Consider the following 19,796-nt stretch of genomic DNA (forward strand, 5'->3'; position numbering starts at 1 on the left):
TCGAGATGTGCCCGTTTAATACTAAGGGTGCGGTATGTCTTAATGATTTTTTTTGTTTCTCCTTGCAAAATTTGGCGTATGTCAAAAACGGCCAACGTTAGAATGGAAAAGGTCGTATTTCAACCTGAATGACGTAATAAGTTAAATTACTTAAAAAATGAATTGTTGCATGCTAGCCGGTCGTGATTTTATTTAAGTAAATAAAATTTTGGACGAATTGGTGAGGAATTCAAAAGATGGGAAAGTTTTTTGTCCTCCCTGGAAAGATACATGAAAATGACATACAACCTATTGCAGGTATCACGACGATATGTGAAATCATCGGCGCTGAAGACGACGTAAATACTTTGGAAGCGCGAGTCAAAAAGCTAGAAAAAAGAAAAATATTGCTAATTTGTCACTACAAGAAAGTAAGAACGGTCTAAAGTTTTCTTTCTATGCCAGAGATCAATCTGTTTGGAGTGCGCAAAGAAAGTATGCAGAGAGTACACCTCAGAAGCTCAACTTTAAGCCTTGAAATTTTTTTAATGGCTTATTAAAATAATAAACGATTTTTTAAATTTTCCTTTATATTTTTTTACTAGGTCATTGTCAAATAAAAATATTTTAAAAATTAAGTACTTCGCACTGTATATGCGAATATATTTCTGATGTTCCCAGCAGTGACTTTTGTTTTAAATTATATTGTTTGTTATCATAAAAAATATGACTTTCAGGAAAACACTTAAAAATATTTACGCTACATAAATCAACAATTTATTAATCGCAAATGAATCACAAACACCATTGTTTACCGAGACCATTACCCGACGACAAATTACGTCATTTTCTTTCAATAAAATTGTTTTAACAAGTGTTGTTCAAAGGTCCATTGTTAGTTCCTTGTCATTACGGAATAAACGTCCAGTTTCAATTTAGTATAATGTAATTGAGTTTAAATAAACAATTGGCTGCAGTTGTATCTCAATAGATTTGCATGTATGCCTTTAACCGACCTTGATAAACAACTTAAAAGATGTTTTATTGAAAAGGTCGAATAATATACAATTACAGGCAATTTTATATCGAATAATCATTAAATGAGAAATGGATGTGCAATAAATATTACACTCATAGAGAGAGAATTATAATAATAAAAATTTGTAGAAAAACTGCACAAAGTATGTAATCATTAACCGATTTACTGCCAAAAGTTGCGTAAACGTTATTCTTAATTGTTTTTTGGCCCGAAAATAATTTTTTTTAACCCTATATTGCATGAATTTTAAATATGCGAACTAAAAATCTTTTTTCATTGTATATGGCTTGAATTATGAACATAAATGTACATTTCGTGAAAAAAAAAAATTTATTGTGTGAAAACTTTATTCGGTATGAAAATTCTTAAAACAATTAGAAGTTGTAGTAAAACATATTTTACACTTTTGGCATTTAACTTTGGGAGTTCCTTTACAATTAGGATATTTGCATCTTCCTTTCTTATCAAAATATATAGGGCAATGACCCATTCCATCTTTTATAACCTCTACGCAGGGAATGGATGCTGTTGCATGGTATTTCCTTTTCTTTTCCTCATATGCTGTGGATACATTTGAACTAGATGAACGCCCTCTTTCAGAACCATTTACTTTATTTTTCAAACACAGAGTTTGTGCAATTTCTGCCTTGAATTCCAATAGGAGTGATTGTTCCTTTTTTGGTATTTTTAAAGCACTGCAGTCTCTTCTATATAAAAGCCATGCTTGAACAACCATAATTTCAATAAAGTGATAAAAGAATTTCTGGTACCACTTTTTGGACCTAATTGATATTCTGTATAGAGCAATACAACGATACAACGTGGAGTACGCCAGGGGGACACCATATCGCCGAAACTGTTCACTACGCTTTTGGAATATATATGTAAAAGGGCAAAACTGACCAACAAGGGCATAAACATAAACGGAGAAAAGCTTAGCCATCTAAGGTTTGCAGATGATATTGTACTAATAGCTGATAGGATAGATGAGGCCAAAGAACTTTTAAATCAGCTCTACCTTTCCTCGCTAGAAGGGGGATTGAAAATAAATATATCTAAAACCCAGATGATGACAAATCTTGTAGTCAGCTAAGATATATGCGTAGGAACAAGATCCATAGACCAGGTAATGGCCTATAAATACCTAGGTCATGAGATTCGCATAGGAAAAGATAACCAAACCGTTGAGCTTCTCCGTCGTATAAGACTAACTTGGGCAGCCTTCGGCAAGCTGAACCATATTTTCAAATCGTCTGATATACCAATATGCCTTAAAAGAAAAACGTTTAATCAGTGTGTTTTGCCAGTGTTAACTTATGGTGCGGAAACGTTGACCATGACAAGGAGAACAGTTCAAAAGATCCGTGTGTGTCAACGGGAGATGGAGCGTGCTATGTTGGGCGTTTCACTACGAGACAAGATCCCAAATCGCCAGCTACGACAAAGAACAGGAGTGGCTGATGCAGTAGAGAGAGTAGCAACACTGAAATGGAACTGGGCAGGTCACGTGGCTCACATGACAGATAATAGATGGACAAAGCGGATACTGGAATGGAGACCAAGAGACGATGACTACCGAAGCAGAGGTCGTCCACCAACACGTTGGACTGACGATCTAAAACGTTGTCATAGGAATTGGATGCAAGAGGCACAAGATCGAAATAGATGGAAAATTATGAGGGAGATCTATGTCCAGCAGTGGATAAGCGAAGATTGAATGATGATGGTGATGATGATGATAGAGCAATAAGCGAGTCGAGCAAATCAACGCCTCCATACTCTTATTGTATAAGAGGATAGATGATGGACAATCAATTTCAATATATTGCTTAGATATATGATCCCACCTCTTCTTTTTGCCACATGGATAAGCTCCTGCGTATGAGCTTAGAATTGTAACGCCTTTATTGTCATACCACTTCACAACAGTCAGGGAAGTACCATTAATAATAGTTTTTTGTTCCTGAAATGATCCACGCCCTTATTTTCTCATGTCTTTGTCCGATATCAAATCACAACCAGCGAGTCTATTTTGCCTTACACTACCTACACATTGTATACCATTTTTTGCTAATTCTAATTGCAAGTTGATACTATTGAACCAATTGTCAAAGTATAATTTGTGATTCTGGTGTTTTCGGATAATCTCTGATAACCTGACGACTACATTACCAGCTGAACCAATATCGGTTAGAGTATGAGGATCTTTTCCAGTATATATTTCGAATTTATACATCAAACCAGAAGTATCAGATAAAACTAAAATTTTGTACACCCACTTTTTCGTTTTTTTTTGGGTTGTACTGTTTTAGCCTGCTTCTTCCTTTGAAAGGAACAATTTGTTCATCTATTGACAAGAACTCCTCAAGGGGAATTGTAGAACATACTTCATTCACTTTAGTGATCAATGGTCTTATTTTGTATAATTTGTCATAAGGAGACTCTTTAGATGGTTACTTAGTATTGTCACTCATATGTAAATTTTTTTTTAAAGCATCAAATCGATTCACAGACATTACATCGGCTACTTGGGTAATCCTCGTTTTTGGATTCCAAAACATTCGTTGTCGTGGTAGTTTACATGTAGACGTGTAGCATGACATACCAACAAATTGTTCAATTTTCAATTGTTCAAAGTTACTTTTATGACATCGTTTATTTTTCCCCTTACCCTTCACATGTGTTTTTTCAACAAGACAGTTTTAGTTTAAGTGATTTTGTTTTGTATTATTACACAACGTGAAATTCAAATAATATTCAACTACAACTGCTACAAATAGTTCTATAACAATCCAGATAAAAATGAAATATGTCCAGATGCGGTCGTTGCATATGCGGTCAAGGTAATTTTCGTTGCAAAAGCGGTCAATCCAAAATCTTTTGGCAGGTAACGTTGCACTTGCGATCAGACATTTTACTTAAAAGCTAGAAATAATCTAAGAAGGTCGTAAATTAGTAACCGCCCGAGTTCGGCGGGCGAACTTTCGACACCAAATTGTCTTTGTACCTGGGGTAATCGAAGGGTCAAATTTTATTATAGGAAATTTCGACAACGCGGCGTAAAGAAGGTAGGTAGGTAATTAGCGGCGATGGACATTTGCACCCAAGCAGGACAAGCGGGTTTTCCCAATATTTATTGTCACGGCGGGGGGCGTGGCACTTGTGTAATTGTGACTAAATTATTTCAGTTGTAATTTATTTCTTGTTTGACGTTGACTTGTGCACGTATACGGATATTTAAAAAATGAGTTTGATAAAAAGTTCCCGTGGTCGAGATTTATTAGTGGTGGAGCATCGTTCGTTCTCGAAACAGAAAGTGTTAAAAAGCGGCGAGATATTTTGGCGCTGCATCCAAAGAAACACTAAGTTGTGTTGTGTAAAAGTGTTTACAATAGGCTGTGAGGACCTCACCATCACAAGAAGTGATTTGGTACATAATCATGAAGCCGATCCAAAAAAGCTTGAAGTAAAGATGGTAACCAATGCATGTAAAAGAAAAGCCCAAGAGGACATATCGGAAAACCCTGCCAAAATTACAAGAACTGCTGTTGCTGAGTGTGATGCCAATTTGCTGACGGTTCCTGACATAGCTAGCATAAGAAAGAACATTTACAACTATCGTCGTAAACTGTTACCAGGTCCGTTACCAAGAAGCATATCAGAAGTCCATAACGCGGTTAGTAATTATTCTCCTAAAACCTGTCGCAATGAAAGTTTTTTGTTTTTAAATCATCCTGAATTAAATGTAATTGTATTTTCATGCGAGACAAATATTCGTTTGTTGTGTAAATTAAAAACTTTGTATATGGATGGTACATTTTCATACAGTACCAAATATTTTCTACAATTATTTACTATACATGGCTTGGAAAATGGACATTATGTTCCTTTAGCATACTGTTTGTTAAAGGACAAATTGTCAATGACATACAAAAATTTATTTTCTTTATTAAGGTCTAAGATTTTTGAAACATTTCAATTATCATTAGAGCCAACTGAAATATTTGTGGACTTTGAAAAAGCAATTCACTGTGCTTTATTGTATATGTGGCCCAATGCAAAAATTAGTGGATGCCGTTTTCACTTACACCAAAACTGGTTTAAAAAAATTCAATCTTTGGGTTTGGTACAAGAATATAAGGATACAAATTCAGAAATTGGAAAATGGTTAAGGCATACGTTTGGTTTAACTTATTTAAATCCAGCAGAAGTTGAAGAATGCTTTCTTTATGATTTAATGTCATATAAACCTATAAACGCAACACTTGATATATATGCAGATTATTTACTGGAAAATTACATTTTCGATAGCGCTCTATTTCCACCACACATATGGTCTAATCAGAATCCGTCTATTGTGAGGACCACAAATGCCTGTGAATCCTTTCATTCGAGATTTAATTCTTCTTTTTATTCAACACATCCTTCTATTTTTATTTTTATTGAAAAGTTAAAAGAATTTCAAGTAGACACTTATGTCAAAATAAATAGTTTACATATACCAGCAAAAATCAAAGATACTACTGTTAAGGCTAAATTGGCATTTTTGGAGAAAATGATGGATAAACTACGATCCCAACAAAAACGTAGGTTAGATTTTATAAAAGCTGTATCTTATCATTCCTATAATAGCAAATAAATCATTGTATACAAGTATATTAACGGTAAAATGTACAAAAATTAGGTACTAGTTGTATTATATTTAGATATTATTACAGTTATAAAGAAATAAAATGAACATTACTTTTATTAAAATAAATAAATTAATTAATTATGGTATTTTATTTATGTCGCAGCTATATTTATTTGGTGTCGAATATACCTGTAAGATAAAAACGGGAATTGGGGCTGGTGTCGAAAATTGCCATTAAATTTTAGTCGCTACCTGCTTAGTGTCGAAATTTCCTACGCCCCCCGAGTTATTAGCAGGCCCGGTCGACCCTATTGAAATATTTTAATCCGCTTATCTATATTTCGAACAATAGGTAATGAAAACAGTAATGACTAAACTACAATAATTCCCTTATTACGGATCTTTGGAAAGTTTTGTTTGCCTAATTATAAAGGTTGGGGGGAGAATTATCCCCCAACAAAAACAAATGCATATTATTTGTATATTGTTGGTTTGAGAGATTGTTTAGTGCAGTACGAAACAACTTTTAATAATGAAAAATTTTGAAGTGATTGAAATCACCAAGGGAAAACCTTCTGCTCTTCACGTTGGATATCAGTATCGAAAATATAGGAAGAATAAGGAAGATCTTGTAACTTGGGTATGTGTAAAAGAACGTCACCACAACTGTAAAGAGAGGATGAAGACAAAACTGACGGAATTACTCGAAGTCAACCAACACACCTGTGTCCCCGATGTAGCTCTCTTAAAAGTAAAAAAGGCTACATACATTTCAAAAAAGAGAGCTCGAGAAGAAGACACTCCAAACCCAAACATTTACAGGGAAGAGTTCGAAAAACTATTTACAAAAGGACTCGATTTTGTGAGTGAAATTCCTTTGTATGCCTCACGTAAGTCTACATTTTGTCGTTCAAGACATTTACAAACTGGTGTCGGACCAGAACCAGCGTCGTCTATTGAAATAGATATCCCACTGGAAATGTTGACATTAGAAGATGGTCAGAGTTTTTTGTGTTTTGACGACACTGAAGAAGGAGAAATAATTTTATGTTTCTCGACTTCGAAAGCAAAGGAAACGTTAGCAACAAAACCAGATTTTTTGTTGTATGCGTTTCTACCAAAAAAATGAAAACGTATAGAAGGCTGTTTACAATACTGACAAAAAAACTAGGCGGATGGAAACTAACAACAGTGACGCATGATTTTGAAGATGCTGTTATTCAAGCTCTCAAAACTGTTATCCCAGATGTTAGACTGCATGGATGCAACTACCATTTTAATCAGTCAATAAATTTAATTTTCAACATAAATTGTGGCTTATTTCCCATTAAAATAGTAAATTGCATAAGATGCCACAAAGAAATAGCTTCAGAACAATATTTTATTTATGTGACACTAAGGTTTATTAAATCAACTATCTTCATTTTTTTAATTAGTGCACATAATCCCACCAAACTCTCAAAAGAAGCAAGTTTTTTTTATCAAAATACTTTTTGCCGTAATAAAATTATTAGTAAACATTTTCTCCTCTTATCAACGTCTGTGGTAAATATTATTTAAATCTTACTAAAATTTGATTATAGAATTATTCATGAGATAGTAGTAGAAAAAGGTAAAAATATTATTTGTTTATTAGGCAATGACCACACATGCAACGATAAAGTCAACATATTTTTGTATGACCTCAAATGCAAAATAACAGCCGTGATCGCAAGTGCTACGACCGCATCTGCAACGACACCGATAAAAATAACATAAGTCGTTCGGACAAGTAGTGGCTTGGAAGAATTAATTGCTGAAAGAAAACTGTTCAAAAAATGGCCAATTATTAAGAAAAAAAAGTCCCGAACGTGCTGATGGATCAGGGAGGAGAAGGATGAGGGAGGAAGGGAAAGAATGACATAGAAGAGAATACTTATATATCTGCATATCTTGCTTTATTGTTGCTATTTATACATACCTGCTGTATATATTGGGTTCACAGTCGTACAAATCAATCCTGCCCTTATTGCACCCAATGTAACGATTGGAAACTCGGGAACGTTTGGCAATAAAATGGCAATTGTGTCGTTCTTCTCAAGTTTAAACTTTTTCCGAAGAGCTGCTCCAAAGTTTTTGGATTTTGTCCTAAGCTGCGAATAGGTGTAATTCCTTCCAGTTACGGCACATTCCTAGAAAGACACATATAACAAGATTAAAACATTATTGCTAGTAATCCGTTTGTTATTTTTTAATTAATTGTTGGTGATACCAGTATACCCAGTATGTAAGGACTGTGATAAAATAAATACCTTCTTAAATTGTATATTCTAATTTTTATTTAAAATATTTACTTTAGTCAATATCCAACTTCTGTTAGTATCAGTTACCATTGAGTCTCACTATATTTAAAATTACACGTTTATTGATAACAATGTAATTATTCTAGTGTGAAAACCTTTTAAATTTTCATTAAATGTAGACGATAAGAAGCGAACAATAGTAACAATCTATTAATAACCTACTTTACATGCTTGCATTTTGTTATCTCCAAGTGCAGTTCGAGTTATACATAATGGTTGTGAAAGTCATTTTGATTAATTAAAAACTGCCCTCATTATGTTATACAAGTGTATTTAGAAATCTTTACGATCAATATAAGTACTTTATATTTTTTAGTCAACAGAAATAAATCAGCTTATCCTCTTCTTCAAGTGCCATCTCCGCGGCGGAGGTCGGCAATCGTTATAGCTATTCGGACTTTAGAGATGGCTGCTCTAAAAAGTTCATTTGTTCTCTCAGGTTGCGCAGCCATGACATTCTACGCCTCCCTATGCTTCTCATTCCTTGGATCTTTCCCTACATAATCAGTTGGAGCAAGGTGTATTTCTCTCCACGTGTAATATGTCCGAGATATTCCAATTTTCTTGTTTTAATTGTATTTAAAATTTCTATTTCTTTATTCATCCTTCTCAGAACCTCTTTGTTTGTGACGTGTTCTGTCCAAGATATTTTCAGAATTCTTCTATACACCCACAGTTCGAATGATACCAGTTTTTTCATTGATGTCGTATTCAAGGTCCAAGATTCCATCCCATAAAACAAAGTCGAAAAAACATAGCACCTCGCCAACCTAACTCTTAGTTCGTATTTTAAATCCCTTATACATAGCACTCTTCCCATTTTGTTGAAATTCGCTCTAGCCTTTTCTATTTTGATTTTGATCTCCTGAATGTAATCATTTGTGGAGTTAATCATTGTTTCCAGATATGCATATTTGTCCACTTGTTCGACGTTGGTTCCGTTTATTAGAAGATTTTCGTTATTTCTTTGAGTTTTCGATATTCTCATAAATTTCGTCTTCTTGACATTAATTGCTAGACCATACTCTTTTCCATACTCCGCTATTCTGGTCACCAGTCTCTGAAGATCTTCAATATTTTCGGCTAAGATCACAGTGTCGTCCGCATATCTAATGTTGTTAATGGGAACTCCATTTACCTTTATTCCAGCTGTTTCTCCAGCTCTGTTACTAGAGAATTACTAAGTTTGTGTTTAAATGTTAAGATCTATCATATTATATATTGTTTAGTATGTTGCAGTAGATATTGGTGATTGGTGACACCAATCATTTAAGTAATAACAATATATAATATGATAGATCTTAACATTTAAACACAAACTTAGTAATTCTCTAGTAACTGTACCTATAATTTTATTACATTCCTAAATATCAGTATTGCAATAACTGACTACATACCATCAATTACATTTTATAGATCAATTTATCGTGTTCCAGATTCTTTCTCAATTCTAAACTATTAATTCCATCTTTCCACTTTATAATATGGATAATAGTGTCACAGTAATAATTGTTTATTTTAACCTACTCACTAAAAATTGTACAAAGGGAATTCACTCTATAAAATATTGCGGTTACCATAACTCCTAAATAAAATCAAACAAATATGTCATTTATTTAGATATGCTAAAAAAATTTAAATTTTTATTCTTATAGTTGTAAGTATTAAAATATTCACTTTGTTTACATATAATAATTAATTATTCTAATAAATTTACAGTTTTCTCCTGAAGAAGTCACAAAATCGTGACGAAATATTGAGACTGAACAAATAGAGTTTTATTTCCTGACCGATTGCTGATACTATAAATCAATATATATATATATATATATATATATATATATATATATATATATATATATATATATATATATATATATATATATATATATATATATTTAGTAAATATATCCAGCACTAATCCATTCAAACGGAGGCCACTACATTTCAATTTTTTTGCCTTGGAGTCTATTGATTAATTTTATCATGAGTAATTTATAAGGATGTGGAAGCGATGTATTGAACGATGATTTTCGACATTGTGTCTAGTTGAAGATAGATTACAAATAAAATGTTCCAACCTAATATTTTCGTATTGATAGTATTTTATGTATGAGAGTTTTCAACTGTTTCTGTGGGTGAACCAAAGAAAGTAATACATTGATGAATAGTTTAACGTAAATGTTTAATAAAATAGCTTTATATGTAAGAAATGTGCAGTTCTGGAGAAATAAGATTGACCAGCAGAAGAAGTCCTTGACCTAATCAATGAATTTATTTAACTATTATAAATTAAACGGATATTATTAAGCTTATTTGATATTATATATGGTTTTGCCAATTTATTAACAATATTGTAACGAAATAGTCCATCTCTGATGCGTGGTATGTGTCACAATTCTTAGAAGGATAAATCTGGAATACTCAAGAGTTGGCATTTCAATAGCGCCCGTCTTCGATGCGCTTTCGATGAGAAGAATAGAGGTGGACTATTCCAGAATATTCTAGTACATAATAACTTTTATATATAAGTACTTCCGATATTAGCTAAGTTTAGTTGATAAGATATTTTCGAAACTTATAAATAAATATATTTATATAAATTAAGAACCACTCGTTTTATTTAATCTCGCTACAATACTACTTTGATCAAATACAATAATTTATTATAAAATAACACAAAGAAAAAGTAATTTCTGGCGCAAATTAATTGGACCATCACCCAATCAGTGATAAATATTTATTATCAAGTGTGCATTGAAAAAATAATTTATGACGTTAGTTGAGTGATTTAATTTAGTTACTTGTCAAAATGGTTCTCGGAAAGTGTTTATCCAAAGATTTACGAGATTTACGCATTGTTGCGGCCCATAACAAAGGACTTTCTGCATAAACATCTGACATAAAATTGCTCAAAATTATTAAAGTATTCCTCAAGGAACTGTGAGAAATATAACACAATTTAAAAACATAGTAAATGAGTTTCTTCTCGAGAATTGCCTGTAAAATGGGCCCATGCTGTTGGTAGACGAATTTCAAAAGGCACTTGTTTGAAGAGAATGAAAAAATGGTGCTAGAAGCTAAGTTTTTACAAGCAACATTTATCTCATCTTAAATATTCATACTTATTATCTTACTTTAGGCAAAAAAAACCACTTCTTAGTATTTTTTGTATTCTCTCTTGGTATTCTCTCCTCAAAGAAGGACAAACATTGTAACACAACACTTCTTGAGGCTGATGATATCAATATACTCAAATAAAAACTATATTTTTGACCGATAAACAGAGAGTTATACAGAACCATCCATCCACAAACTATATCTAGAGAAAGGCTTATGGCATTTTAAGGTAAGTAAATACCCATAAGAACGTAAACAGTAGGGTCATGTGGTGCAAAAATGAGACAGTTAATATATTTAAAAAAAAAAACAGAATTTTGGTTCTAATAAATGGTCAACGAAAGAGAATCTAACAATTAGTGAACAATGTTAAGTGTGTAAAAATTACATTAAAGACGCAGCAAATAACATTCTAGGGCCGCAAAGACCACCACCAAGCAATGAGTGGTTCGATGCTGAGTGCGAGGACATTACAAGAAGAAAGAACAATGCATATAAACTGATGCAGCAAAGAAGAACCCGAGAAAAAGAACAAAAATATATAGATCTCAGAAGAGAAGAGAAGTACATCCATCGAAGAAAAAAGCGAACTTATGAAAATAGATTAGAAGAACTTGAGGCATTAAAAAAGGAAAATCAAACAAGAAAATTCTATAAAAATCTAAATAAAGCAAGAAAAGAATTTAAACCAAGGATCGGACCATGTAAGGATAAGGAGGGGCATATACTCAATACAAAAGAAGAAGTATTGAAAAGTTGGGTGGAACACTATAAAGAACTACTTACTATCGAAGTAGAAGATCCAAATCAACCACTCCCAGGAGCAAACAACAATACACCATTGGAGCCTCCATCAATTCAGGAAGTACGGGATGCAATAAGACACCTAAAAAATAATAAATCTCCAGGAAATGATGGTATACCCGCGGAACTTATTAAATGTGGAGGTGCTACTCTGACTAATCATATATATAAAATCATACTGAGAGCCTAGAATGAGGAACAAATCCCAGAAGAGTGGTGTATTGGGATCGTTTGCCCGCTACACAAAAAGGGCGATGAATTAGAATGCAGAAACTATAGGGGAATAACCCTCCTTAATACAGCATACAAAATATTTTCGAGTATTTTATATGGTCGCCTGAGTGCATATTCAGAGGAGCTTCTTGGCGAATATCAAAGTGGTTTTAGGCCTGGTCAATCAACAACAGACCAGATCTTTGTGCTAAGGCAAATACTGGAAAAAACCAATGAATTCAATATCGACACATACCATCCTTTCGTAGACTTCAAATCGGCCTATGATAGTGTCCTAAGAAATAAATTGTATGAAGCCATGGATGAATTCCACATCCCCGATAAACTGATAAGATTGGTTAAGGCTAAAATGCGTAAAGTTGTTTGCAAAGTCGAAATACAGGGCGAACAATCACAGGCATTTAAAACGCATGTTGGGCTGCGACAGGGAGATGTGCTGGCGTGTCTCCTTTTTAACATAGCTCTGGAAAAGGCGGTCAGGGATGCCCAAATAGACAACAGAGGAAACATTTTTAATAATACATCCCAAATTTTGGCATATGCAGATGATGTCGACCTAGTTGCCCGCACAACACGCAAGCTAGAAGAAATGTATACCACCTTGTCAAACGCCTCAAAAAATATGGGCCTGCAAGTAAATGAAGATAAAACTAAGAGAATGGCACCAACACCCAACAATAGAGCCAGAAACATCGGCCACCAATTCACGGTTGATTATTCTACCTTTGAAGTGGTGGACAAATTCACATACTTAGGCTCCCTGATCACCAAGGAGAACGTCATGACGGAAGAAATCAAGCGAAGAATAATCCTAGCAAACGAATGCTATTTTGGACTGAGTAGACATATGAGAAGCAGAAACTTAAGCCAAAAAAACAAAAATAACCATATACAAAACCCTTATACAACCAGTGTTGACGTATGGGTCGGAGACATGGACCATTTCCAAGGCAGATGAAGATCTCCTGCTTATATTTGAACGAAGGATCCTGAGAAGAATATTCGGTGGCATCTGTGGAAATGGTGTTTGGAGAAGGAGGTACAACTACGAGATATATCACAGATATAAACATATATTTGGTGATAAAGACGTAGTATCCTTTATAAAAATAGGAAGACTACGATGGGCAGGACATCTGGCAAGATCACAGCAGAACAACCCTCCTAGAAGAATCCTTATGTCGCAACCTGTGGGAAGTAGAAGTAGGGGTAGGCCAAAACTCAGATGGAGGGATGGTGTAGATGAGGATGGTGCACAAATAGGCGCAGCAAACTGGCAACAGTTGGCAATGGATAGAACTGACTGGCGTAATAGACTTGGGAAGGTCGAGGCTCTTTTATAGGGCTGTAGCACCAATGATGATGAAATGGTCAACGATAGCCAAAACTTTAAAGTATCTTTTTACGCTATTACAATATAACCGTAATATTCCTTTAATGTTTTAAAAAAGCGCAAAATTAGATTGTTCATTTTTAAATGAAAACAATTTTAAATTTCGTTTCCTAGCTTTCATCGTTTGACCCGCTGTTTGATTCGGTTTAAATCGGTAAACCCGTCGATATAACGAGAATACTTCTATAGTCTTTATGGCTCTTTTGCGCAGCAGTCTGTCTTGAACCATAATTAACATTGGAAGATCACACCGATTTTTTTGACATATACCGCACATATGGGTATCAGATACCCAATGACTTTTTGTGAAGAATTAAAAAAAAGGAAATATTTTATGATTTCCAGAGACTGTCTAATCACTATTGAATATACAAGAATAATTAAATCAATCATTTTATTTTCTCTCTCCTAATTGTAGTAATATAAAAGAAAAAAATATTAAAAATAATTAACAAAAATTTTCTAAAAAGCCAGAAACCTAATTCAAAATATTTTATGTATATATTTTATGTAATAGATGTAACCAGTTTTTCTTCCGATCTTCTTCTCGTATTAAGGGTATGGCTGCAAAGGGTCAAAATCTTCATAGGAATATGCAGTGCTCAAGAAAAAAAAATACCTCTGTCATGGCATATATTTCAGCTTCTGGCAGATTGCTACCACCACTAATTTTTTTCAAGGAGCCGACTTATAGTCTAGCTCGAAGGGACAACATGACATTCCAAACACTTTGTATGCATGCTCGGAAAAAGGTTGGATGACTACCAATATTTTCCAGCAGTGGTTTATAAAATTTTGTGCAATAATGCCCTAAAGACCATTAATTATAATTCTCGAAGGTCACATTTTCTCGAAGGTCACATTACCCATTTGACAAAATTACAATTGAACGGGCAATCGCAGAAAATATAACTTTACTGAATCTTTCAGCACACACCACGGACTTTTACAACCTTTTGGACCGATGCTGCTTTGGACCACTAAATTTCGTTTGGAATGAAAAATTAATTAATAAGCAAGGTGAAAGTCAAAGAAAGTTATCAAAATCTGAATTTTCGGACTTATGTGACTTATTAAGTGAATTATGGAACGAAGGAATAAATAAGAAAACAATAATTTCTTCCTTCTCTGGTACTGGAGTCTTTCCCTGTGACGGAACAAAGTAAACCATAGACCATTTGGATCCTGAGAAAATGAATAGGTACTACAATGTAGAAAGCACAGTCGACCAACTGGAAATTTGCGAGTAACAAGTTTTTTCCCAGCAGCTTCTTAATTGTACAAATATTGCTAACTCTACTTTGTCTCAATCTCGAAGTGTTCTCAATAACACTCTAAAATACAATTCATTCTCTGCGTCAGAGAATGTACAGGAACGACTACAAATCCGCAAAAAGACGCAAAATAGATGGATCTGCTAAAGTATTAACTAGTTTGAAATACATGCAAGAAATTATTTCTAAAACTGAAATAGGAAAGGATATAAAAAAACAAACAAGAAGAATGCAGTATTAAGTGAAGATGAAAGTGACACGAAAAATTTGACACTAAACGATATTGTGGAGAATGAAATGGGACCCAATCAAGATCTACATAGATATATCCATATATCCGATGTTAAGGATAGCGACTACATACTCGTACAATTTCCCACGACAAAAAAGATTGTATATTAGGTTGCTCATGTTGAATCGGTAAATAATGGATCTCATGTAGTTATCTTATCTTATCTTCGGCGTAAGGGCAATTCATTTATATATCCTTCCAATCCAGAAACATAAGAGGTCGATTCTTTAGACGTAGTAATGAAGCTTCCTATATCCGACTTCCCATGGTATCACAGAACGCATGAAGAAGTCACTAATATTTGAAATAGATCTTTCTTACAATTTTCAATAAACCTTTTTATATAATAATGTCTCGTTTACTATATCTATCTTTTAATTGGTTTCTTTCATAAAAAAGATAATTTTCATTATTTTCTAATATAGAAAACTTTTCTAATATCATTTTTGTACCATGAAATTTCACTTTTTCCCAAACCCAGTTTTACTGACTTAAACACGGCTTTTAAATATATGTCCACAGCTTTTAAAAATTTGCCCAGAGTTTGTCTCATAATTGTACCTTATGAGGGGAAAAATGAGCCATATAAATGTCATATTTTTAAAATAGTTAATACTTTATTGACAAATTGATCATATTATATATTTCTGCACATAAACATGCTTTTCGGTTTAAATTTTATTGCCCTTTATGCATCAAAAATCAAATGATTTAAATAAGGTCTCATAATTTTCCGACTTAACTCTAATTAACGAATATTTATTACAAGTGAGTCCAAAAGTGGCCGATAGGAAAATAGGCGTTGATCAATCTTTTAACGTTAGTCTTTGTTAAGAGTTGAAACCGAAAAATAGCCACAAACATCGGTTGTTAAATCGGAACTGGTTTTTTATAAGTTATAAATAAACCTGTGCACTTTATAGGCATTTCTGTACGGTAATATGTGCTACTTTCTCGTTGGAACTTGATTGTCGTTGGAAAGAATATACAAAACCTGTTTAATATCACAATAAACGTAAAACATAGTTAAATAATATGCCACTATAGTGTGTCAGCTTAGTTCATATTTTTATACTTCTTGATCTTTAAATCCGTAAACTAATTTTTCGAAACCAAATTCAGATTTTTGCTTTAATCTGTGCCTTCTAAAAATTGCAAGGCAAAACAGACGTTGCTAAAGATGTTATTAGAGACATGGGGAATCTAAAATTGCATTCCACAACATATCTCCTCAACTAAGCAAAAATCCTTAGCGAATTGGTTTTTTTGCTCCAACGGGAAACCAACTTCGTAAAGCCCAGTTCTTCATGTAGGATATTTTAGGTCGAGGTCGTGAAATTCCCATAGATGTCTCTATCTCTCGGTACGCCACACGGCGGTCATCCTTAATTAGCTAACGAAACGAACGTTTTGCTGTGTGACTGCTGTTTTGGGTGGACCTGGCCTGAAATTCACAATACCAGCAGGAAATAGTTGACTGGTATGATGTTTCATTCCTGTGAGACATTGCTGTTGGGATAATCTTTTCCGAAACTTGTAAAAAATTATTGTTCGAAAATGTTTTCGGCTAAGATCCATTCTTCGACCGACTTGCTAATTTCAAAAATTTACTGTATCTACACTACTGGTTGTATCGCAATGAAACTCTCGATTTATGTCAACAAAAGATTGAGGTTACATGTGTGTCGGAAGGTTTTATTGGTGGCGCCCTCTAAGGCGGCTATAAGTAAAACTAAAAAGACAAACCTCGTAAGGTTTAAACGGAATAACGTATCAAGATTAGCAAGTCTTAGGATCAACAGTCTGAGAAATGAATATTCAGCAAAATTGTAATGTAACGGTTTTACAGATTTTATAACAATGAGAATAGCCCACGTAGCTCAAAAGTTAGTGAATATTCCTGGGCCACCTGTTGTTAGTGGCCATTCCTGGGCCATCTGCAAAATGACACAGTCGTGTGAGAGTCGTGTGTAGAGATAAGGGACGATTTCAATATGCCAAAGGGATAGTCGAGTTTTATCTTCCAATCGACACAGATGTGTGTGTGTAGGTTAATAGAAGCTTCCTAGGGGACTTCGCTGCGGTCTTGTGAGAAAGACAGTTCCTATCATAGAAATGGGCTAGTTTTGATTCCTGAATTTCACCGAACCAGAGGGTTAGCAATCCATTCGTGGCTGAAGCCGTTTCACGGGGTAAAATACAACTTATATAAACCACTACATTGGTGCTGATACACATGTACGTTTACTGTGTAGAATCGTTACATTATTATTCAATTATTTGGCAAGTTGAAATTGTTTGTGCTAAACTATACTTCACATTATATCGCGTGTTGAACATTTTAACCGTTTGAAAATATTTTACGTTTGGTTAAACGTTATTATCTTTATCGTATTTTATTACCGATAATTTAATGTGTATTTTATTACCGATTATACTTTTGAGTTGAGTTTATTAATATTTGTATTACGTTCAATATAGTTCATATATTTTATTTTCTGATTGCATTTTGTGTACCTTTTATCAACAAGGTTTGATCATTTACCACGGATTAATTATATTATTATATGTGCGCATATTATTACCTCTAATATCAACGTCTAATATCACTTTATGCGTTATTTCTAATCATACTCAACCATAGCAATCGAAATCTCAAATTCCTTTGTTGTTAATGTGTTTTTAAAACCTATTCATCGACATCCTGCATTCAGATATTCTTGTTTAGTTATAATTGTATGTTTGTTTATGCATATTTATGTTTGATTTTACTTCTTTTTTCAAATAGAGTTTGTATAGCCTACCCGTTTATTATTTTTCTATAGGAATATACATACCCAATGCAAAAGGGGGAAACCAGCGAGTTCTAGATTGAATATAATATATTCCCTTTCCTTTCTGATGACTCCAATTGTTATATTGAGGTCATCGCATGTGCAGAACGCAACACCATCAAATAATGATGATCAACAAACATAGACAAGAGAAATTAACAAATAAAAACCCTTTTTCGTGACATTCTTTGATACAGCTACAGCTAACAACTACTTTTGGTAAATTTCGTGATAGCAATATGTAATAAACATAGATACAAATGATCATAGAAAGCTTTTCTTTTATTCTCACAAAGTCCTGTTTGGGGTGCATACAAATCAACCTTCAATACTTCTTTTGCAAGTACAAATTTCACTGATATTATTCATCACTCGCTCTTACAACTTCTACTACGTTATCTTTCATTTTACTATCAGCAACTTCGCTAGCTATTCCCATCATTCAATCAAAAATTTAACCTTACAATGACCTAGCTACTGTTCTCGTACGCTCGCATTAACTGACCAATCGGCGTGCGGGAAACATCTCCAAACACGGGAAAAATTGTTCATTGGTTGGAATAAGGGTTATTCCAACTTTTGAACTATTTAAAATTTCCCATTGGTCGATTTTACGGGAAGTCCACTTTCATACGTCATAATCCCTAAAGACAAAGGATTTTCTTGTATAAAAGAAGGAGGATTTTCTGTAGTCGGCCAGTTCGAGTTCACCCTCATATTTTAAGACTATAGGTTCGGTGCCAGTCATCCACCTAGAATCTGCCTTTTATTTACCATTTTTACTATTGATTTATATTGATATTTTATGTGCATTTTTTGATATAATTGTTTTGTGCTATTTTCTGTACTTTCTGCTGTGGCATTTCTTTTAGATCACGCATAGAGAAAGTGCCCATTTATTTTGCTATATTATTATTGCATTTTAATCTGTCGAATACATTTGTTGCGATATTTCTCCTAAGATGTCACACGCTTGGTGTATTCCATTTTTGCTATTTTATCATTGCATTTTTACTGTTTTTAATATATTGATTGCGATATCTCTCCATACGGAGACCACACGCTTTGAAATATTTTCATTTTCTATTTTGTACTTGTGGTCTCTTTCCGTAAGTCAAGGAATCTCTCACACTGCCGTTTTATCGTTGCATTTTACATTTTATTTGTGTATACAAATATCATTTATATTTCTCATTTACTGTTGTGCAGATAACGTTCTTGTGGTACTTCTATTTTTATAGACTAAGCACAAGAGACGTTTGCACCTATATTTTCGAACTGCATTCTTATTTTCTCACACATTTCAAATATACATTTATGTACATTGTGTCTGATGTTTATTGTGGTATTTTACCGAAGTAATCACGCACTACTAACCTCAGACGAGCGGAAATGTGACAGTTTCAAACAGAAACATACACGACTCCTCCATATCTCCAATAATATAATCTCTAATTACACGAATTGTTCGGAGAAGAATAGTGGACAATCGTGGAACATCCAGGTCCAATTGCACGGACCAAAAGAAGCCCGTAGAGCAGGAGACGAGCCAATCCGCCGCCCTCCACGCCTCTCGGCAACACTACTGTTATTATAAATTCCTATCAAACATTCTTTTAATGTTTTTATACCTGTCTATTTTTTGCACGTCAGTCATCAACATCTAAACCAGCTCCACCTGACACTAATTTTCACACCATAAATCAAACCAGACCTTTAAAAAAACTAAATATACCAGCTTTTATTAGGTGAGAACAACTTTTAATCACTATTTACATATTACTTATAACCACTATTTACATATTTTTTGCCCAAATATCCTGTATTTAGTTGTAGTAATTTCCACAATAGA

The 19,796-nt window shown here is 33.8% G+C and overlaps 1 protein-coding gene across 2 annotated transcripts in view; it reads right to left on the reverse strand.

Moving 5' to 3' along the window:
- LOC140447319 (uncharacterized) overlaps positions 1 to 19,796 on the reverse strand; it is a 43,363-nt gene that overhangs the window by 12,271 nt on the left and 11,296 nt on the right. For both annotated transcript variants that reach the window (XM_072539915.1, XM_072539914.1), the window contains exon 2: positions 7,612 to 7,822. In XM_072539915.1, the coding sequence (XP_072396016.1) occupies positions 7,612 to 7,822 (211 nt within the window). The remainder of the gene's footprint in view (positions 1 to 7,611; positions 7,823 to 19,796) is intronic.

This window comes from Diabrotica undecimpunctata, chromosome 8 (assembly GCF_040954645.1).
Source record: "Diabrotica undecimpunctata isolate CICGRU chromosome 8, icDiaUnde3, whole genome shotgun sequence".
Classification (NCBI taxonomy): Eukaryota; Metazoa; Arthropoda; class Insecta; order Coleoptera; family Chrysomelidae; genus Diabrotica; species Diabrotica undecimpunctata.